This window comes from Bufo gargarizans, chromosome 8 (assembly GCF_014858855.1).
Source record: "Bufo gargarizans isolate SCDJY-AF-19 chromosome 8, ASM1485885v1, whole genome shotgun sequence".
Lineage (NCBI taxonomy): Eukaryota > Metazoa > Chordata > Amphibia > Anura > Bufonidae > Bufo > Bufo gargarizans.
In genome coordinates, this window is record NC_058087.1 from 192,518,420 (window position 1) to 192,542,729 (window position 24,310).

The 24,310-nt window shown below is 50.5% G+C and overlaps 1 protein-coding gene across 3 annotated transcripts in view; it reads right to left on the reverse strand.

Annotated features, from left to right (window-relative positions):
• LOC122945070 (Snf2 related CREBBP activator protein) overlaps window positions 1-24,310 on the reverse strand; it is a 59,707-nt gene that overhangs the window by 29,604 nt on the left and 5,793 nt on the right. For 2 of the 3 annotated variants that reach the window (XM_044303907.1, XM_044303905.1), the window contains exons 2-7: window positions 5,078-5,278; window positions 4,810-4,995; window positions 3,694-3,834; window positions 3,336-3,555; window positions 2,892-3,106; window positions 2,121-2,214 (exon numbers count right to left, since the gene is read on the reverse strand). In XM_044303907.1, coding sequence (XP_044159842.1) covers window positions 2,121-2,214; window positions 2,892-3,106; window positions 3,336-3,555; window positions 3,694-3,834; window positions 4,810-4,995; window positions 5,078-5,278 — 1,057 coding nt within the window. The remainder of the gene's footprint in view (window positions 1-2,120; window positions 2,215-2,891; window positions 3,107-3,335; window positions 3,556-3,693; window positions 3,835-4,809; window positions 4,996-5,077; window positions 5,279-24,310) is intronic. The other variant, XM_044303906.1, reaches the window with a different exon arrangement.

The window sequence follows — 24,310 nt, forward strand, 5'->3', positions numbered from 1 at the left end:
CCCAAGAGCCGGTGTCACACACACACACACACACAACCCCAAGAGCCGGTGTCCCACACACCACACACACACACACAACCCCAAGAGCCGGTGTCACACACACACACACAACACACACAACCCAAGAGCCGGTGTCACACACACACACACACACACACAACCCCAAGAGCCGGTGTCACACACACACACACACAACCCCAAGAGCCGGTGTCACACACACACACACACAACCCCAAGAGCCGGTGTCACACACACACACACACAACCCCAAGAGCCGGTGTCACACACACACACACACAACCCCAAGAGCCGGTGTCACACACACACACACACACAACCCCAAGAAGCCGGTGTCACACACACACACACACACAACCCCAAGAGCCGGTGTCACACACACACACACACAACCCCAAGAGCCGGTGTCACACACACACACACACAACCCCAAGAGCCGGTGTCACACACACACACACAACCCCAAGAGCCGGTGTCACACCACACACACAACCCCAAGAGCCGGTGTCACACACAAACACAACCCCAAGAGCCGGTCTCACACACACACACAACCCCAAGAGCCGGTCTCACACACACACACAACCCCAAGAGCCGGTCTCACACACACACACACAACCCCAAGAGCCGGTCTCACACACACACAACCCCAAGAGCCGGTCTCACACACACACAACCCCAAGAGCCGGTCTCACACACACACAACCCCAAGAGCCGGTCTCACACACACACACACACACAACCCCAAGAGCCGGTCTCACACACACACAACCCCAAGAGCCGGTCTCACACACACACACAACCCCAAGAGCCGGTCTCACACACACACACACACAACCCCAAGAGCCGGTCTCACACACACACACACACACACAACCCCAAGAGCCGGTCTCACACACACACACAACCCCAAGAGCCGGTCTCACACACACACACACACACACAACCCCAAGAGCCGGTCTCACACACACACACACCCCAAGAGCCGGTGTCACACACACACCCCAAGAACCGTTCTCACACACACACACAACCCCAAGAGCCGGTGTCACACACACACCCCAAGAACCGGTGTCACACACACACACCCCAAGAACCGTTCTCACACACACACACACAACCCCAAGAGCCGGTCTCACACACACACAACCCCAAGAGCCGGTGTCACACACACACACAACCCCAAGAGCCGGTGTCACACACACACACCCCAAGAACCGTTCTCACACACACACACAACCCCAAGAGCCGGTCTCACACAAGAGCCGGTCTCACACACACACACAACCCCAAGAGCCGGTCTCACACACACACACACCCCAAGAGCCGGTGTCACACACACACCCCAAGAACCGTTCTCACACACACACACAACCCCAAGAGCCGGTCTCACACACACACACACACACAACCCCAAGAGCCGGTCTCGCACACACACACACACACAACCCCAAGAGCCGGTCTCACACACACACACAACCCCAAGAGCCGGTCTCACACACACACACACACAACCCCAAGAGCCGGTCTCACACACACACACACCCCAAGAGCCGGTGTCACACACACACCCCAAGAACCGTTCTCACACACACACACAACCCCAAGAGCCGGTGTCACACACACACCCCAAGAACCGGTGTCACACACACACCCCAAGAACCGTTCTCACACACACACACACAACCCCAAGAGCCGGTCTCACACACACACACAACCCCAAGAGCCGGTGTCACACACACACACAACCCCAAGAGCCGGTGTCACACACACACACACCCCAAGAACCGTTCTCACACACACACACAACCCCAAGAGCCGGTCTCACACAAGAGCCGGTCTCACACACACACACAACCCCAAGAGCCGGTCTCACACACACACACACCCCAAGAGCCGGTGTCACACACACACCCCAAGAACCGTTCTCACACACACACACAACCCCAAGAGCCGGTCTCACACACACACAACCCCAAGAGCCGGTCTCTCACACACACACAACCCCAAGAGCCGGTCTCACACACACACACAACCCCAAGAGCCGGTGTCCCACACACACAAACTAAGTTCCAGTCACTACACAATTTAAAAGCTGGCACCTTCATCCTCATTTGCTGTGAACTCATCATCTTCCTCCTCCACTTGCTCCTCTTCCTCCTCCTCCTCTGTGCCTTCTTCACTGGAAACAGGATCCTAATTAAACAAAAAATTTAATTTTAAAAAATATTTCCAGCTGATCCTACATCAGATCTCACAGCTAAAAGCTGCACAAGTGGCCAAAAACCGTGATTACAGAAGTCCTACCACTGGACAGGCGCGAGGACAGGGCGCACACAGCAGCGGCGCGAGGACAGGGCGCACACAGCAGCGGCGCGAGGACAGGGCGCACACAGCAGCGGCGCGAGGACAGGGCGCACACAGCAGCGGCGCGAGGACAGGGCGCACACAGCAGCGGCGCGAGGACAGGGCGCACACAGCAGCGGCGCGAGGACAGGGCGCACACAGCAGCGGCGCGAGGACAGGGCGCACACAGCAGCGGCGCGAGGACAGGGCGCACACAGCAGCGGCGCGAGGACAGGGCGCACACAGCAGCGGCGCGAGGACAGGGCGCACACAGCAGCGGCGCGAGGACAGGGCGCACACAGCAGCGGCGCGAGGACAGGGCGCACACAGCGCTGGAACAGGGACCATACGCAGCAGGACGGCCGGCCGCCTCTTGGAAGCCCACCTCTTATGTAAATCAGGTTACTGGATACAGACTTAAAGACATTCATATATCCAAGAAAACTGTTCCTCTGTCATCGGAGAAGTCTCACTGAAGGACAAACAGCCCCAAGGAAGAACTTCATGGCACGCTGGAGCACACATACCTGCATGAGACAGTCATCCTGTAGGACCTCAGGAGGCAGGTTCTGCAGCAGCTCATCTAGAGGTAGCTCACTCTCCCGCTTGAGGAGTTCTAGCTCCAGACGATGAGCCTCTGCATCATTCCCCTCCTGCTGCTCCTCTATCTCTATAGTCGCTTCATCATCCTCCTCTTCCTCTTCAGAATCATGAGGCAGAAAGTCACCATCTCCATCTGCTGCTGTAAGGACGGAGCACAGACTAAGGTCCTCATGCAGATCACCCCTCCATATAAGCCATCATTCATGAGACACGTGTCCCTCTGTATGTGTCTTCGTGTCACGAGAAGGCCACTGTGCCACAACAGAGAATTTCCTATGGCACCAGCTACCAAATCCAAGCCTACAGAACCAGGCAGGGACCTGTTTTATTAGTGCAACCCTCACAATGTGGCCTCTCGCTCTGCTCACCTTTCCGGCAGATGGATGGGGCCGGACTGGTCCGAAGCGAGCCTCCCTGGGACGAGCCAACACACGAGGAGCTGGTCTTACTGACAGGAATAGTTTCACTTAGACTTTGGCTGAGAAGGTCGGAATATTTCTCTGTCTGGCCAACAATAAAGTCCAGCTGCAGGTCCAAGGCCTTCTTCCTTTTCTCCTCCAGACGGGACTGCTGCTTAAACTGCACCACCTAAAACACAAAGCAAAGCCCAAGACGCCATGATGGCGGTGAATGTCTTAAACTGAGGAAGGCTCAGGGCCGGCAGCCCCTCCAGTCACTCCGTACATGGAGCCACGGACTAACAGTGAGTGGAGCACAGAAACCCACCTTCTCCACGTTAGTCCAGAACTGCCGCACTTCCTTAGCAATGGAGGTGGCGATGCGCCTCAGCTTGGCCTGCTCTTCTCTCCGGGCTCTCTCCTCCTTCTGCTTCAACTCCTCGTGGTGACGAACCACCATCCGGACAACCTGCAAACATGAGCAACAGAGGCCTGAGAGAGTAGACGAGAGAGACGGGGGCCACCCCACAGGGCCATGACCGATATAGTAGTAGTAGAGCTCCATACACAGGGATACGATGGAGGCAGGAGTAGTAGAGCTCCATACACAGGGATACGATGGAGGCAGGAGTAGTAGAGCTCCATACACAGGGATACGATGGAGGCAGGAGTAGTAGAGCTCCATACACAGGGATACGATGGAGGCAGGAGTAGTAGAGCTCCATACACAGGGATACGATGGAGGCAGGAGTAGTAGAGCTCCATACACAGGGATACGATGGAGGCAGGAGTAGTAGAGCTCCATACACAGGGATACGATGGAGGCAGGAGTAGTAGAGCTCCATACACAGGGATACGATGGAGGCAGGAGTAGTAGAGCTCCATACACAGGGATACGATGGAGGCAGGAGTAGTAGAGCTCCATACACAGGGATACGATGGAGGCAGGAGTAGTAGAGCTCCATACACAGGGATACGATGGAGGCAGGAGTAGTAGAGCTCCATACACAGGGATACGATGGAGGCAGGAGTAGTAGAGCTCCATACACAGGGAGACGATGGAGGCAGGAGTAGTAGAGCTCCATACACAGGGAGACGATGGAGGCAGGAGTAGTAGAGCTCCATACACAGGGAGACTATGGAGGCAGGAGTAGTAGAGCTCCATACACAGGGAGACTATGGAGGCAGGAGTAGTAGAGCTCCATACACAGGGAGACGATGGAGGCAGGAGTAGTAGAGCTCCATACACAGGGAGACGATGGAGGCAGGAGTAGTAGAGCTCTATACACAGGGAGACTATGGAGGCAGGAGTAGTAGAGCTCTATACACAGGGATACGATGGAGGCAGGAGTAGTAGAGCTCCATACACAGGGAGACGATGGAGGCAGGAGTAGTAGAGCTCCATACACAGGGAGACGATGGAGGCAGGAGTAGTAGAGCTTACCTTCCTGGCCACACCCCTCTTCCAGCGTCTTTCTTGGCCGAAGTCTGCAGCCAGCCATTGCATCTCTTCACACAAATAGTCCCACTGCACTTTAGGACGAGTGGGTTCTGGAAACTTTGATAGGCGCCGCGGAGTCCAGAAGCCCTCCTTACGTAGCTCTGCTATTCTATTCTCAATCTCAGCTTCCTGGTCAAGAAATGGAAGAGGACAATGAGCAGATATAGTGGTAACAGGGTGTAAGTGGGCGACCAGCCCTGCGGGCACTCACATGTTTGGCCTGCTCGGCAATCTCCGTGTGATTGTCCCACTTCTGTCCCGCTGAACTGTCCAGCTGGTTCCCATCCAGTCCATCATCGGTGGGGGAGCCCGGGCATATGTCCCCTAAGTCTCCAGATAGGTCAAATGGAGACAGCTCCCCACTGGAGTCTGGAGACATGGGGGGGTTGGCGCTGGTCAATATGTCCGAGGCCTGCAGGAAAGAGTGGTCAATAATGTGTGCTCAGAGGTGGAGACACAGGCCGCCGCAGTCAGGTGGTCTGTACAGGCAGGATCAGGGGGTGGGGTGGTGGAGACACAGGCCGCCGCAGTCAGGTGGTCTGTACAGGCAGGATCAGGGGGTGGGGTGGTGGAGACACAGGCCGCCGCAGTCAGGTGGTCTGTACAGGCAGGATCAGGGGGTGGGGTGGTGGAGACACAGGCCGCCGCAGTCAGGTCTGTACAGGCAGGATCGGGGGTGGGGTGGTGGAGACACAGGCCGCCGCAGTCAGGTGGTCTGTACAGGCAGGATCGGGGGTGGGGTGGAGACACAGGCCGCCGGAGTCAGGTCTGTACAGGCAGGATCGGGGGTGGGGTGGTGGAGACACAGGCCGCCGCAGTCAGGTCTGTACAGGCAGGATCGGGGGTGGGGTGGTGGAGACACAGGCCGCCGCAGTCAGGTGGTCTGTACAGGCAGGATCGGGGGTGGGGTGGAGACACAGGCCGCCGGAGTCAGGTCTGTACAGGCAGGATCGGGGGTGGGGTGGTGGAGACACAGGCCGCCGCAGTCAGGTCTGTACAGGCAGGATCGGGGGTGGGGTGGTGGAGACACAGGCCGCCGCAGTCAGGTCTGTACAGGCAGGATCGGGGGTGGGGTGGTGGAGACACAGGCCGCCGCAGTCAGGTGGTCTGTACAGGCAGGATCGGGGGTGGGGTGGAGACACAGGCCGCCGGAGTCAGGTCTGTACAGGCAGGATCGGGGGTGGGGTGGTGGAGACACAGGCCTCTGCAGTCAGGTGGTCTGTACAGGCAGGATCGGGGGTGGGGTGGAGACACAGGCCGCCGGAGTCAGGTCTGTACAGGCAGGATCGGGGGTGGGGTGGTGGAGACACAGGCCGCCGCAGTCAGGTCTGTACAGGCAGGATCGGGGGTGGGGTGGTGGAGACACAGGCCGCCGCAGTCAGGTCTGTACAGGCAGGATCGGGGGTGGGGTGGAGACACAGGCCGCCGCAGTCAGGTCTGTACAGGCAGGATCGGGGGTGGGGTGGAGACACAGGCCGCCGCAGTCAGGTCTGTACAGGCAGGATCGGGGGTGGGGTGGTGGAGACACAGGCCGCCGCAGTCAGGTCTGTACAGGCAGGATCGGGGGTGGGGTGGTGGAGACACAGGCCGCCGCAGTCAGGTGGTCTGTACAGGCAGGATCGGGGGGTGGGGTGGAGACACAGGCCGCCGCAGTCTGGTCTGTACAGGCAGGATCGGGGGTGGGGTGGTGGAGACACAGGCCGCCGCAGTCAGGTGGTCTGTACAGGCAGGATAGGGGGTGGGGTGGTGGAGACACAGGCCTCTGCAGTCAGGTGGTCTGTACAGGCAGGATCGGGGGTGGGGGTGGAGACACAGGCCGCCGGAGTCAGGTCTGTACAGGCAGGATCGGGGGTGGTGTGGTGGAGACACAGGCCGCCGGAGTCAGGTCTGTACAGGCAGGATCGGGGGTGGTGTGGTGGAGACACAGGCCGCCGCAGTCAGGTCTGTACAGGCAGGATCGGGGGTGGGGTGGTGGAGACACAGGCCGCCGCAGTCAGGTCTGTACAGGCAGGATCGGGGGTGGGGTGGTGGAGACACAGGCCGCCGCAGTCAGGTCTGTACAGGCAGGATCGGGGGTGGGGTGGAGACACAGGCCGCCGCAGTCAGGTCTGTACAGGCAGGATCGGGGGTGGGGTGGTGGAGACACAGGCCGCCGCAGTCAGGTCTGTACAGGCAGGATCGGGGGTGGAGTGGTGGAGACACAGGCCGCCGCAGTCAGGTGGTCTGTACAGGCAGGATCGGGGGTGGGGTGGTGGAGACACAGGCCGCCGCAGTCAGGTGGTCTCCACCCCACCTCCACCCCACCCTGTGTCTCCACCCCACAGTCAGGCCGCCGCAGTCAGGTGGTCTGTACAGGCAGGATCGGGGGTGGGGTGGTGGAGACACAGGCCGCCGCAGTCAGGTGGTCTGTACAGGCAGGATAGGGGGGGGGGTGGTGGAGACACAGGCCTCTGCAGTCAGGTGGTCTGTACAGGCAGGATCGGGGGGTGGGGTGGAGACACAGGCCGCCGCAGTCAGGTGGTCTGTACAGGCAGGATCGGGGGGTGGGGGGGAGACACAGGCCGCCGCAGTCAGGTGGTCTGTACAGGCAGGATCGGGGGTGGGGTGGTGGAGACACAGGCCGCCGCAGTCAGGTCTGTACAGGCAGGATCGGGGGTGGGGTGGTTGAGACACAGGCCGCCGCAGTCAGGTCTGTACAGGCAGGATCGGGGGTGGGGTGGTGGAGACACAGGCCGCCGCAGTCAGGTGGTCTGTACAGGCAGGATCGGGGGTGGGGTGGTGGAGACACAGGCCGCCGCAGTCAGGTGGTCTGTACAGGCAGGATCGGGGGTGGGGGTGGAGACACAGGCCGCCGCAGTCAGGTCTGTACAGGCAGGATCGGGGGTGGGGTGGAGACACAGGCCGCCGGAGTCAGGTCTGTACAGGCAGGATCGGGGGGTGGGGTGGAGACACAGGCCGCCGCAGTCAGGTCTGTACAGGCAGGATCGGGGTGGGGGTGGAGACACAGGCCGCCGCAGTCAGGTGGTCTGTACAGGCAGGATCGGGGGTGGGGTGGTGGAGACACAGGCCGCCGCAGTCAGGTCTGTACAGGCAGGATCGGGGGTGGGGTGGTGGAGACACAGGCCGCCGCAGTCAGGTCTGTACAGGCAGGATCAGGGGGTGGGGTGGAGACACAGGCCGCCGCAGTCAGGTGGTCTGTACAGGCAGGATCGGGGGTGGGGTGGTGGAGACACAGGCCGCCGCAGTCAGGTCTGTACAGGCAGGATCAGGGGGTGGGGTGGAGACACAGGCCGCCGCAGTCAGGTGGTCTGTACAGGCAGGATCGGGGGTGGGGTGGTGGAGACACAGGCCGCCGCAGTCAGGTGGTCTGTACAGGCAGGATCGGGGGTGGGGTGGAGACACAGGCCGCCGCAGTCAGGTCTGTACAGGCAGGATCGGGGGTGGGGTGGTGGAGACACAGGCCGCCGCAGTCAGGTCTGTACAGGCAGGATCAGGGGGGGGGGTGGAGACACAGGCCGCCGCAGTCAGGTGGTCTGTACAGGCAGGATCGGGGGTGGGGTGGTGGAGACACAGGCCGCCGCAGTCAGGTGGTCTGTACAGGCAGGATCGGGGGTGGGGTGGAGACACAGGCCGCCGCAGTCAGGTCTGTACAGGCAGGATCGGGGGTGGGGTGGTGGAGACACAGGCCGCCGCAGTCAGGTCTGTACAGGCAGGATCGGGGAGTGGGGTGGAGACACAGGCCGCCGGAGTCAGGTGGTCTGTACAGGCAGGATCGGGGGTGGGGTGGTGGAGACACAGGCCGCCGCAGTCAGGTCTGTACAGGCAGGATCGGGGGTGGGGTGGTGGAGACACAGGCCGCCGCAGTCAGGTCTGTACAGGCAGGATCGGGGGTGGGGTGGTGGAGACACAGGCCGCCGCAGTCAGGTCTGTACAGGCAGGATCGGGGAGTGGGGTGGAGACACAGGCCGCCGGAGTCAGGTGGTCTGTACAGGCAGGATCGGGGGTGGGGTGGTGGAGACACAGGCCGCCGCAGTCAGGTGGTCTGTACAGGCAGGATCGGGGGTGGGGTGGTGGAGACACAGGCCGCCGCAGTCAGGTCTGTACAGGCAGAATCACAGCTTTTGATCACTTCAGAAATAATAAGTGGTTAGAACCTCGTATGGACCGCAATATGGGACCAATAAACACCACAGCCCGGCCTCCAAAAAAAGCCCCACACAGCGGCCTGGCCACAGGTTCTTGAATATAACAAAAAAAAATAATGCTATCAACCCCAAGAGCGCCATTTCTAGTGCACAGCAAAGCCCATAACCGTATAGGGCAGGGATGGCCAACCTGAGGCTCTCCAGATGTTGCAAAACTACAACTCCCAGCATGCCAAGACTGCCAACTGCTATCAGCCTACAGTAGGGCATGGTGGGAATTTTAGTTTTACAACAGCTGGAGAGCCACAGGTTGGCCATGCCTGGTATAGGGGCTTAAAGGAGTATCCCCAGGGTCGGTTATCAGTACCTGATGGGTGACACCCGGGATACCGCCGGCTGTTACTGCCGGCTGTTAGAGAAGGCACCAGATCTCCTGGGAGCACTGCAGCCTTCTCCCTAAGCACTGCGCCACACATTGTACAGTGGACATGTTTGGTATTGCGCTCAGCGATGAGCGCGACGTCACGGGCCTAGGACCCACACTGACCCGACGACCTATACTGCGGATAGCTTAGTGCAAACCTACTGAATAAGGAGCCTTACAACACGGCGCCAGCCACAGAAAAAAATTAAGTGACACTTAAGAGAGTCGCAGTTCTCAGAAAACTCTTGGCACGAAAGGGACACAGGACTGACGGCCAGAAGGAGGAGAGGCGGGTGTAGGACTCCGGTCTCCCCTCGTTCTGGCAGTCTTGGGCGTCCTCCAGCTACGACAACTCCAAGCTGTCCTGAAAACTCCATCGCCCTATAACAAGTCATTTCAGTAAAAGCCCAGATTCTGAGCCCGTCGGGCAGCCAGAGGACGGCTTGTGACCACATATGGGGCACCTCCGCACCCCCTGAACCAGAGTAACATCAGAGGGGTTGTCTCATCTCAGACAATTGGTAGGTGCTGGTCCAACCTATATCAAGAGTCCCACAAAGTGGTGGAGAGCTCACTGCGCATGTGCACCCACTCTCCATTCATGTCTCACAGGGCCGTCAAAATAGTGCTGACTCGGCTATTTCCATCAGCCCATAGAAGTGAATGGTAGCGGTGGCTGGTCATGCACGTACCGCTCTCCCACTCACTTCTATGGGGAGAGCGCTTGGTGGTGGTCGAACCGAAGTCCTCCAGCCAACACTTGGACCAACACCTATCAGACCAGACACAAAGGCTTTGACCGGACTGAAAAGAGACACTGACTTCTGTCCACATGTAAGGACGCCGTGTCCACTGCAGAGTCAGTCACATGACACAGAGGACCAGGAGGATCAGTACTACAGCCACCTTCCTAATGTGCCTGAGTATTTATGGGAAGGCTTCTTTCAGAGAGAAGTGCGGTGGTCTCCAGTTAACCCACCGCTCTGTGATAAATCTGCCCTGGGAGACGGCTCACTGAGGGATCAGATTACAGCTGCCCTTAGAAGTGAGAAATAAGCAGAGACCAGGCAGAAATGGGCTCCTAGTCTTCTCAGCAGTTAGGGAGCAGACTCTTCTGTAAATACAGCCAATAGTGGTATATCTCACCCCAAGTGCTTTATTCACTTCTATGCTGTGCACTACTTCTCAAACATCCTATATGGAGTCTCTGAGCAAGTGAGTTAAGAGTTGTGTGCAGTCTAAGGGGAAAGAGAAAACGGGAAGAACCCAACCACTGCATGGGCGCCAGTCCACAGATTAAATAGTACTATAGATCCGTGGGAAGAAATTGTTCAGCGTTTAAAGGCAAATACTAAATATGAGGCATAACATATAATAGATCATAGTGTGAGATAATCCCAAATAGAAAGCTGGGTCAGTATACAATAACCAAGCTGGTGTATATCGGAGCACTCGAAGACGGTAAAAACACCAATGGAGATAAATGCGCCTTAGATAACTTAATGGGATAAAGCTCGAGACACCCACAGGCTGAACGCCCCTGCCAGGATCGCAGGAATAACCGCAGCAACCACCGACGGGACTTCTGGAAGATTCCCTTTATTGAAATCAAGGCTCATCACGTTTCGGGGGTTTACAGAAAACACCCCCTTCCTCAGGAGCAAATAGTATGCACAAGAACAAAATATATACCTGCCTGTGTCATTATCGGTTTGAGAGAAGCACATGGTGGGGAGGGATCAGAAGCCAACGTCACTTCCGGTTTGTTTATAGGCCCATCTTATACAGTCAGGCCCATAAATATTGGGACACGGACACAATTGTAACATTTTTGGCTCTATACACCGCCACAATGGATGTGAAATGAAATGGACAAGATGTGCTTTACCTGCAGACTGTCAGCTGTACCTGCAGACTGTCAGCTGTAATCTGAGGGATTTCCATCCAGATCAGGTGACCGATGCAGGAATTACAGCAGTTGCATCTGTGCCTCCCACGTGTTAAGGGACCAGAAGTAATGGGACAGAATAATAATCATAAATCAAACTTTCACTTTTTAATACTTTGTTGCAAATCCTTTGCCGTCAGTTACAGCCTGAAGTCTGGAACGCACAGACATCCCCAGACGCTGGTCTCATCCCTGGTGATGCTCGGCCCGGCCTCTACTGCCACTGTCTTCAGCTCCTGCTTGTTCTTGGGGCATTTTCCCTTCAGTTTTGTCTTCAGCAAGTGAAATGCTCAATCGGCTTCAGGTCCGGGGATTGACTCGGCCATTGCAGAATGTGGCGAAACAGACCTCGCCACGGTGTTTTGTAGGGGGCTGTTTGCCAGCCTCCTGCCCCAGGATTACGGCCCTTTGAGATACTTTTGCTAACTTTTAAACCCCTGAACCTATTCAAGTGAATTTTGGATAGGTTTGTCCCCAAGTTATACTGTTTAAATTGATGTAAGTTATAAGTATGGACAATGTAACCTCACAAAGTTGTAACAACTTATAATAAGTGTAACTTGTCAGCTTGGGAGGAATATGCTGGGTGTGGTTCTATTGTCCCATTGTGTGTTTAAATGGTGATGTCTGTCCTGTTGTCTCCACATGTGTATTGGCGATCTCCCTTTGTCCTGAGAGATAATTGGATTGCCCTCGGTTGTCTCTGGAACAGAGAGGAGGAAACCATGATGCATTGTGGGGATGTGTTGTATCTGTCCTGTGTCGCAGTCTCCCTTCTGGTCCTCTAGGGGGCGGGAACGATTGGTTGCTGTACTTGCATTGTGTGTGTTGTAAGATATTGATTGGTTGGATTTCAAAACCCTGTGGGCAGTACTATGTTTGTTTTTTATGAATAAAAGAGGCTGTACTTGAAGTACAGTGAGAGCACTGCTGACCCTCAACACGGAGCCTTGTCTCGTCATTGGGGGGATTCCCTGTATGCTGTTAGAGACTGATTGCCAGGAGTGTAAACTGACTGTACGCTTTTCCTGTTCGTCTGCTGGCAGCTATTCGCGAGGTTCCAGTTTGGAGTGCTATTTTGTATCCAGTTCGGGAGGTTGGTGTTCTGCAGTAGCTGTGCCTGTCTCTCAGAAAGGGGCATATCGCCTAAACGGATTTTAACCCCTTGTCTGCTGAAACAGTCCGTTACACAGAACATTCCACTTCTTTCCCTTTGGTTGCTTTTGCAGTATGCTTTGGGTCATTGTCCATCTGCACTGTGAAGCACCGTCCAATGAGTTCTGAAGCATTTGGCTGAATAGGAGCAGATAATATTGCCCGAAACCCTTCAGAATTCATCCTGCTGCTTTTGTCAGCAGTCACATCATTATAAATACAAGATATGCTTAGGACCATGAGCAGCTCCTTTCCTTCTCCATACTCTTCTCTTCCCATCTCTCTGGTACAAGTTGGTCTTGGTCTCATCCGTCCATAGGATGTTGTTCCAGAACTGTGAAGGCTTTTTTAGATGTCGTTTGGCAAACTCTAATCTGGCCTTCCTGTTTGAGGCTCACCAATGGTTTCCATCTTGTGGTGAACCCTCTGTATTCACTCCGGTGAAGTCGTTCAGAGTTGACAGCAACAGATTCCAAATGCAGATAGCAGACTGGAAATGACCTCTGGACCTTTTATCTGCTCATTGTAATTGGGATAATGAGGGAATAACACACACCGGCCATGGGACAGCTGAGAAGACAATTGTCCCATTACTTCTGGTCCCTTAACAAGTGGGAGGCACAGATGCAAACTGCTGTAATTCCTGCACCGTTCACCTGATCTGGATGTAAATCCCTCAAATTACAGCCGACAGTCTGCGGGTAAAGCCGACAGTCTGCGGGTAAAGCCGACAGTCTGCGGGTAAAGCACATCTTGTTACAGCTCACATCCATTCCGGTGGTGTATAGAGCCAAAAATGTTACAATTGTGTCCATGTCCCAATATTTATGGACCTGACTGTATATAATTCATAAATTAGGGAAGTTTCTATGGTGGCATAGGGTGGTATGGGACATGTATGTCCCTTCTCAGAAGTGCACTGGATGGTACCTGCACGCTGGAAGCTGCCAGTCATTCTGGACTAGTCAGAGGAACTACTTCCAGTCTTTGGAACGCATCAAACATGTGACTTCCAGTCCTCGGCAGCTACATGAACGCCCCCTTGTAATTGCGCCTGCGTGAGTCCCGCAGACCCAAATGCTGAACCTCGCTGGATGTTCTAAAGGGTGGGGTTAGCAGAGAAAAACCGATTTCTTGCAAGGGGCTGTTTTTATAAAAATATATATAATGACTTTTCTAAAGGATATTTATATGGATGGTAGAAGGGGCTAGACCGAAAAAAGCCTATAGATAAATGAACCATATATAGAAAATAATGGTATAAAAAAGTCATGGACAAAAACTTACAATAAAACAGACATGCGTATAATTAAAAGGGGTGTATAAAAAAAAAAAATGAGTAACAGTATTCCCAATATTGGTTCCTGTATCCTATTCTACACCCAATCAATATGTGGGTATAGATCCATCTAGGGTTCTGAGGACGCATGTGCCTATCCATAATAACCTGTGGGAATCTCAAGCAATGCATAAATTATAAGGGACACAGACATAAAGGTAAAGTATTATATTCAGAATCTATGTCTAGTGATTAATGGATTCCAGTGATTAACCCGGCATATCCAATACATTTCTTTGCGGTAAGGGATTGGTACGAATTGGGAATCCACTCTAGAGGTGTCACCATAAGAACTGTGCGGTCGCGTTGTGACAAGCTAAAAAATGTCGGGAAACACTAAGCGTCAGGACGTCTAATGCCAGAGCGGTGCTCATTCATTCTTACTCGCAGCGTCTGGGTCGTCCTACCAACATACTGCTAATTGCACGGGCATCGAAGTAGGTAAATATTACTAGACCCACAGTGAACCTCATGATTGAGGGTGAATCTCTCCGCCCAAGTCGTGCTGACGACCTCTCTTGCGTTGTGCGTTATGATGGCACAACACCTACAGTACAGACCAAAGGTTTGGACACCTTCTCATTCCATGAGTTTTCTTTATTTTCATGACTGTGACAATTGTAGATTCACACTGAAGGCATCAAAACTATGAATTATCACATGTGGAATTATATACCTAACAAAAAGTGTGAAACAACTGAAAATATGTCATATTCTAGGTTCTTCACAGTAGCCACCTTTTGCTTTGATTACTGCTTTGCACACTCTTGGCATTCTCTTGATGAGCTTCAAGAGGTAGTCACCTGAAATGGTCTTCCCTTCACAGGTGTGCCCTGTCAGGTGTAATAAGTGGGATTTCTTGCCTTATAAATGGGGTTGGGACCATCAGTTGCGTTGTGGAGAAGTCAGGTGGACACACAGCTGATAATCCTAATCCAAATTTGAGATCTTTGGTTCCAACCACCGTGTCTTTGTGCGACGCAGAAAAGGTGACCGGATGGACTCTACATGCCTGGTTCCCACCGTGAAGCATGGAGGAGGAGGTGTGATGGTGTGGGGGGGCTTTGCTGGTGACACTGTTGGGGATTTATTCAGACTTGAAGGCATACTGAACCAGCATGGCGACCACAGCATCTTGCAGCGGCATGCTATTCCATCCGGTTTGCGTTTAGTTGGACCATCATTTATTTTTCAGCAGGACAATGACCCCAAACACACCTCCAGGCTGTGTAAGGGCTATTTGACCATGAAGGAGAGTGATGGGGTGCTGCGCCAGATGACCTGGCCTCCACAGTCACCGGACCTGAACCCAATCGAGATGGTTTGGGGTGAGCTGGACCGCAGAGTGAAGGCAAAAGGGCCAACAAGTGCTAAGCATCTCTGGGAACTCCTTCAAGACTGTTGGAAGACCATTTCAGGTGACTACCTCTTGGAGATCATCAAGAGAATGCCAAGAGTGTGCAAAGCAGTAATCAAAGCAAAAGGTGGCTACTGTGAAGAACCTAGAATATGACATATTTTCAGTTGTTTCACACTTTTTTGTTATGTATATAATTCCACATGTGATAATTCATAGTTTTGATGCCTTCAGTGTGAATCTACAATTTCCATAGTCATGAAAATAAAGAAAACTCTGAATGAGAAGAAGCTGTGTCCAAACTTTTGGTCTGTACTGTACATCTTTTGATGTTACATTTATATGCCCCTATCTTAGCCAAATTCTTTCTGGAAGTTTGTGGATAAACGGTTTTCTTTGGAGATTATTTTGGACAGGAGGGGACTAAGATATTTTTCAGTGTTTGGGCACGTCAGTAAGTAACTACAGGAAGACGTGGAGTATCCTTCAATAATACCCCCAATGTCGGGAGAGTATTTGCCCGATAGTGGCATGTTTAGTATTACCTGGTAATGAGGTTCACCCTAGTTTTTTGTGACATTGTTTCAAGGTTAGGGTTGTGGGGCTTCCTTTTGGCTACCGTTCAGGGTAGTTTCTTAGGATATAAATGTAAAAACACAAATGCAATCGCACACTGCAACCAGCGCTCTGCCCTGCCTTTATGCTGGATGTTGAATGAGGCATTAGTGTACATTTTGGCCAAAGCGTAATAAGCCACTCACCACGTCAAGGTCGCCTTAATGAGTGGTCCCTAACACTAGTTCCTACCTTTTATGGGCCATGACAGCCACATAAAGTCCAGGGAGCGCAGGCACAGCATGCACGCCAAGCACACTCTGCTTTTAACCCCGTCCGGTGCCATTACAGCTTTCATCGGATCCAGGGATGCAAGTACTCACATGCATGCTGAGCCCACTATATACTTCTCCTGGAGCCTAATGGCCACTGGTAGGTGCTGTATAAGCAGACTCAGTTTTATACTGACTTTAAAACCAGCCTCCAGGGGGCAGATTAACTGGACAGGTGTGCTTGACTGCTTGGAGATCGCCACGCCTCCAATACGTACTACAAAGAAAAATATGGAAAATTCAGCCCGCACAACCCCTAGCAGGTGCTGTCCAGTTAATCTGCCCCCTGGAGGCTGGTTTTAAAGTCAGTATAAAACTGAGTCTGCTTATACAGCACCTACCAGTGGCCATTAGGCTCCAGGAGAAGTATATAGTGGGCTCAGCATGCATGTTGGTACTTGCATCCCTGGATCCGATGAAAGCTGTAATGGCACCGGACGGGGTTAAAAGCAGAGTGTGCTTGGCGTGCATGCTGTGCCTGCGCTCCCTGGACTTTATGTGGCTGTCATGGCCCATAAAAGGTAGGAACTAGTGTTAGGGACCACTCTTGAAGGCGACCTTGACGTGGTGAGTGGCTTATTACGCTTTGGCCAAAATGTACACCAATGCCTCATTCAACATCCAGCATAAAGGCAGGGCAGAGCGCTGGGTGCAGTGTGCCATTGCATTTTGTGTTTTTACATTTATATCTCTATTTCGCCATAGCAATCTGCACCTGCTAGGGGTTGTGCGGGCTGAATTTTCCATAATTTTCTTTGTAGTTTCTTAGGATACCTTTTTCATGGAGCCGGTCTGTGAGGGCATGGTCTCCAGAACAGTTTCTCCCCACTCTCTTCATTTGGCTGTATGGAATGTTTAAGCCATTTGTGGTGGTGACGGCTATTAAAATCTAAATAACTACCTTTTTAAAATGTGTTTTGGTAATTATTCTATCTTGTGTTGTGGCAAGGTGGACATCTAAAGAGACTGGGACTGTGTTCATGGCTGAACGAGAGTCCCCAGGCATTGACATTTAATCCTTCTATAGGAGCTAACAGATTGTTCATCGCCATCCCAGATGAAGATATCATCAATGAATCTATAATATAATTTGATGTTGGGATGGAAAAGGAGGCCAAATCTCTCGTCAAATAGGCCCATGAAGAGGTTGGCATATGGGGTGGATAAAAATCTATGATTTTTTAAATTTAAAATCAGTTTTTTTATATAAAATGCTTTTTGAGGAAAATATATTACCATCCAAAGGTTATTTCATTATGAAATAAAGAGGACATTTTTAATGAAGTAGAATTAGGGTCCATTCACACGTCCGTTTTTTCTTTCCTGATCTGTTCCGTTTTTTCAGGAACAGATCTGGACCAGATCTGGACCCATTTATTTTCAATGGGTCCTGAAAAAAAACGGACAGCACAATGTCAGATTTTTTTCAGGACCCATTGAAAATGTATGGGTCCAGATCTGGTCCAGATCTGTTCCTGAAAAAACGGAACAGATCAGGAAAGAAACAACGGACGTGTGAATGGACCCTAAGGCTGTATATGTTGAGTTTTTGGTTAAATTCCATGAATCCATGCACCATGTCCGGCTCTTCTGGAGGTTTTTGTAGGATCACTGGGCAGTTTCTCTGCCTACAAGATATTATCACAGACGCTTGGTTTCATTTTGGAGTTCTCAAAACTGAATTTATAACATGAAGAGTTGAGAAAAAGATCTTAATCCCAACTTCTCCAAACCTATAAATACAGAATCAACCCCTTCAGTGCTGAGGTTAAAGTTCAGTGAATAGAATATAAAGAATATTTTTCTGATTGTTTGGAGTGGAATAGATCTGCACAAGAAGAAAGTGAAGCTAAGTGTGAGGAGGAAAAGGCAAGCAGACAAGGAGTACTACAAGAGCACAGTACTGCACAGCCACAGACAGACAAGTCTTTGGCTCTTTTTGTGTGAATGACCTGAGGTTTATCACATTCTTTCCTTGGAGGAAAAAAAAACTATAATGGCAGCAGCCGTAAGAGAGACCCAGTTTGGCAATATTTTAATGAAGTTCGGCAGGCATGCGTGCAAAATGCAAACACTGCACCAAACAGGGATGTGTAAGCAAGTAACATGCTGTTCAGTTAAATAAATCCTATTTAAATTGTTATTATTAAGGTAATGATTATTTTTCTCCTTCCTAAGTACAACAGAAAAATTGTCCAAATATGAATCTTTATCTAAAAAAACTATGATTTAAATCAAGCCTTACTGACTAGTGATTTAAATCAAATCCACCCTGCGTATGATGGAGCGAATTTTGTACCCATAGCGGTACCTTTTTCTTGTATATAAACCGTGTTGTTGAAGGAAAAATTGTTGTGATTTGGAAAGAATTCTATTGATGTGATGATGAAATCTTTCTGAGGCGGGGGCATGGAGGAATCTGTCCGTAAGAAATGGCTGACCGCTAGAAGCCCTAGGTCCTGCTTGATGTTACTATATAGGGCTGATACGTTGAGGGTCACCCACAGGTAGCCCTCTTTCCATTTGAAGGAGTTAAGTAGTATCTTTCAAGTATGAAGATAACTGGATTACATATTTTTGGAGCAAATTATCAACAGATGCAGATAAATTCGATGCGAGTGATCCAATCCCAGAGATGATGGGTCTCCTGGGAGGTTTATCGAGGGACTTATGAATTTTGGGAAGGAAATAGAATCGGGGCATGGATAGGTGTCAAGAGTAAATTTTTCTTTTTTATCAATGACACCTGTACTGTATCCCAATTCAATAAGTTCTGAAAGAGCTTTTTTGAAGGGAATGGTGGGGTCATCCTTAAGGGTCCTATAGTAATCACGATCAGATAAAATTCGATTGGATTCAATTAAGTAGTATTCATGATCCATAATTACAATCCCACCACCCTTGCAGCATTCTTAATGACTAGATTGGGGCTTTGTTTAAGAGCTGTGAGTGCTTTCTTCTCGCTCGAGTCAAGGTTGTCCAGGGTTGGTGTGTAGGGTCTGAAAGCCCTGAAGTCATCTAACACCATGTTGTGGAAACTCTCTACATGGGGACCTCAATTTTCTAGCGGGTAGAAGGTAGATTTACATCTCAGATTTGATGGGATTGGAGTTAGGGTATCAGTTGGGGGAACAGTGTTTATTTCATGAGTAATGGAGGCGGACCTCATTAACAATGTCAGTGTGGTCATGTGATGTCAGCTCTTTAATACCGAAGCGCCTTTGAAGTGTCAGTTTACGGACTAACGGGTCCAAATCGATAGAGTTCAAAGAGGTCGGGTTGATTAGGTCGTTTGTTCTTGTGCATACCATTTGCTCCTGAGGAAGGGGGTGTTTGCTGTAAACCCCCGAAACGCGGTGAGCCTTGATTTCAATAAAGGGAATCTTCCAGAAGTCCTGTCGGTGGTTGCTGCGGTTATTCCTGCGATTCTACAAGCGATCCTGGCAGGGGCGTTCAGCCTGTGGGTGTCTCGAGCTTTATCCCATAGACCAGGGATCAGCAACCTTCGGCACACCAGCTGTTGTGAAACTACAATTCCCAGCATGCTCCATTCATTTCTATGTGAGTTCTTAGAAGAGCAGAGCAAGTATGCATGCTGGGAGTTGTAGTTTCACAACAGCTGGAGTGCCGGAGGTTGCCTACCCCTGCCATAGACCATCTCGCCTTGTGAAGTGAGTTATCTAAGGCGCATTTATCTATCTCCATTGGTGTTTTTACCGTCTTCGAGTGCTCCGATATACACCAGCTTGGTTATTATATACTGACCCAGCTTTCTATTATCTCACACTACGATCTATTATAGATTTTATGCCTCATATTTAGTATTTGCCTTAAACCAGGGTGGGGGAAAAAAAAAAAATGAAAAAAAAAAATCAAATTTTTCTGATAGATAGAGATATATATATATATATATATATATATATATATATATATATATATATCTCTATCTATAATGCTTTTTGAGGAAAATTACCATCCAAAAGGTTATTCCATCATGAAATAAAGATTAGTTTTTTAATTATGTAGAATAAGGCTGTATATGTTTAATTTTGGGGGTAAATAAATTCCATGAATCCATTCACCATGTCCTGCTCTTCCAGAGGTTTTTGTAAGATTGGGCAGTTTCTACAAGATATTATCACAGATGCTTGGGTTACTTTTGCAGTTCTAAAAACTGAATTTGACTCAGCAGAGATCACAGGCCTCGTCTTCACAGCAAAAATGTTATAAAATAACCAGAGTTGAAAAAAAAGACCTTAATCCTAACTTCTACAAACCTATTAATGCAGAATCAACCGAATATGAAAAGTTATTCTAAAAATCTTCATCTACTTGCATATGATAAGTTATACCGCAAGAATTAGTCTTTATTTAGTAAACCATGAATTGAATCAAGCCTTACTGACTAGGGATTTAAATCCACCCTGCCTTAAACGCTGAACAATTTCTTCCTACGGAACTATAGTACCAGTTGATCTGATTTTAATCTGTGGACTGGCGCCCACACGGTGGTTGGGTTCTTCCTTTTTCCTCATTACCACATGCCTCTGGTTGATGCATATCTGACCACCCCAGGCAGCCTTCCACCACTCGCCTCTTCTCTTTCTTTTTCCCCTGCTGGCGCCCGGTAGTTACTCTCAATACCTCCTTTGAAATTTCCCAGGGGAAGTGTGTGACTAACTTTTTTGGGGACTTGTTTACCGCGCTTATATCTTTCTTGCCTAGTCTAAGGGGAAACATCACTGCGGCTTATAATGGTATATATCATCTCAAGTGCTTTATTCACATCCACGCTGCTCAGCACTTCTCAATGCCTTATAAGCTCAATAAGCAATTGTTAGTGACAGGAAGCAATATTTCCCATCTCCATCTGTAGTATATGGGCAGACATCACAGATAGCAGTATTACACCTCACAGTAAGAAAACCTGCACACCATGTATCAGATAAGATCGCCATTCATTTCCTTTCTGCAACATACCCACAATTTCTAATTATGGATTTTGGTGCAGATTAGCCACAGATCTCCTCTTCATTGGAAAAAAGTGAAATGTGCTAAAACCACAAACATAATAGACAGATTTGGAAATCTGCACTGCAGCTCAATTTCCGCACAGAAACAATCTGCAGCATACGTGAGAATTGTGTAACTTCATACTGGTACTGTACTACACTAGTTTTTCCCCCACACAGAAAATATACTGCAACGTGTGCTGTGGCCTAAGTGCTTTGTCCGCCTCTATACTGCCCAGTACTTCTGTGATGTCCTATATGCTGCTTCAGAGTGATTCTGACAGAGGGAGCAGAATCTCCTGTCTCCAAGAGTAGTTTTTGGGCAGATGTTACAGGTAATAGCATCCTCTTACCACAAGTGCTTTGTTCACATCTACACTGTTAAAGGCTATGTACACCTTGAAAGACTATTTTTTTATGATTGTATTTTACTCATTTTAAGCTAAAAATCATTCAATTGGTTTTTATTAAATATATTGAGCTGTTCTGTCTATGTGACTGGTTTTCACTCCGTGCCGATCATCCAAGAACCCTTCTCTCTAATTTACTAAAAAGGTCCAACCCCTTCAGTAACACGCCACTTTTCACCTTAAAACACAGTGGAAACCGACAAAAAGTGACCGCTTTTTGGAAACGACACCCCTCAAAGAATATAATAAGGGGTGTACTGAGCATTTTAACCCCAAGAGCATTTTACTGAATTTTAATGCTGCTTTAGAACCAAATTTTACATTTTCACAAGGGGTAACAGGATAAAAAGCACCCATAATTTGTTACCCATTTTCTCCTGAATACGGCAACACCCCATAAGTGGTGGGCACATAGCAGGACTCAGAAGGGAAGGAGATTTTTATGGATTGCTTTACGGGTGCCATTGGTTTTTTATTTTTTGAGTGATTGTCTTATGTGAGGGTTCATTTTTTGCGGGATGAGGCGACGTTTTCCTTGGTACCATTTTGGTGCGCATATGTCTCTGATCACTCAATACTAAGCATTTTGTAAGGTAAGGTGAAAAAAAAAGTGTTCTGGCACAGTTTTTATTTTTTGTAGTGTTCACCCGACGTAGTAATCAAAATTTGGGTATCGAGACAACCCTAACCAGACAGGGTGGATCATGTGATATCAGAGCCGGTTACGGACGCAGCGATACCCAATGTGTCTATTAGTAGAGCGTTCACCTGACAGGGTGGATCATGTGACATCACAGAGCCGGTTACGGACGCAGCGATACCCAATGTGTCTATTATTACAGCGTTCACCTGACAGGGTGGATCATGTGATATCACAGAGCCGGTTACGGACGCAGCGATACCCAATGTGTCTATTAGTAGAGCGTTCACCTGACAGGGTGGATCATGTGACATCACAGAGCCGGTTACGGACGCAGCGATACCCAATGTGTCTATATTACAGCGTTCACCTGACAGGGTGGATCATGTGATATCACAGAGCCGGTTACGGACGCAGCGATACCCAATGTGTCTATTAGTAGAGCGTTCCACCTGACAGGGTGGATCATGTGATATCACAGAGCCGGTTACGGACGTAGCGATACCCAATGTGTATTAGTAGAGCGTCCACCTGACAGGGTGGATCATGTGATATCACAGAGCCGGTTACGGATGCGGCGATACCCAATGTGTCTATTATTACAGCGTTCACCTGACAGGGTGGATCATGTGACATCACAGAGCCGGTTACGGACGCAGCGATACCCAATGTGTCTATTATTACAGCGTTCACCTGACAGGGTGGATCATGTGATATCACAGAGCCAGTTACGGACGCAGCGATACCCAATGTGTCTATTAGTAGAGCGTTCACCTGACAGGGTGGATCATGTGACATCACAGAGCCGGTTACGGACGCAGCGATACCCAATGTGTCTATTATTACAGCGTTCACCTGACAGGGTGGATCATGTGACATCACAGAGCCGGTTACGGACGCAGCGATACCCAATGTGTCTATTATTACAGCGTTCACCTGACAGGGTGGATCATGTGATATCACAGAGCCGGTTACTGGACGCAGCGATACCCAATGTGTCTATTATTAGCAGCGTTCACCTGACAGGGTGGATCATGTGATATCACAGAGCCGGTTACGGACGCAGCGATACCCAATGTGTCTTATTACAGCGTTCACCTGACAGGGTGGATCATGTGATATCACAGAGCCGGTTACGGACGCAGCGATACCCAATGTGTCTATTATTACAGCGTTCACCAGACAGGGTGGATCATGTGACATCACAGAGCCGGTTACGGACGCAGCGATACCCAATGTGTCTATTATTACAGCGTTCACCAGACAGGGTGGATCATGTGATATCACAGAGCCGGTTACGGACGCAGCGATACCCAATGTGTCTATTAGTAGAGCGTTCACCTGACAGGGTGGATCATGTGATATCACAGAGCCGGTTACGGACGCAGCGATACCCAATGTGTCTATTATTACAGCGTTCACCAGACAGGGTGGATCATGTGATATCACAGAGCCGGTTACGGACGCAGCGATACCCAATGTGTCTATTATTACAGCGTTCACCTGACGGGGTGGATCATGTGATATCACAGAGCCGGTTACGGACGCAGCGATACCCAATGTGTCTATTATTACAGCGTTCACCTGACAGGGTGGATCATGTGATATCACAGAGCCGGTTACGGACGCAGCGATACCCAATGTGTCTATTATTACAGCGTTCACCTGACAGGGTGGATCATGTGATATCACAGAGCCGGTTACGGACGCAGCGATACCCAATGTGTCTATTATTACAGCGTCACCTGACAGGGGTGGATCATGTGATATCACAGAGCCGGTTACGGACGCAGCGATACCCAATGTGTCTATTATTACAGCGTTCACCTGACAGGGTGGATCATGTGATATCACAGAGCCGGTTACGGACGCAGCGATACCCAATGTGTCTATTAGTAGAGCGTTCACCTGACAGGGTGGATCATGTGACATCACAGAGCCAGTTACGGACGCAGCGATACCCAATGTGTCTATTATTACAGCGTTCACCTGACAGGGTGGATCATGTGACTATCACAGAGCCGGTTACGGACGCAGCGATACCCAAGGTGTCTATTATTACAGCGTTCACCTGACAGGGTGGATCATGTGACATCACAGAGCCGGTTACGGACGCAGCGATACCCA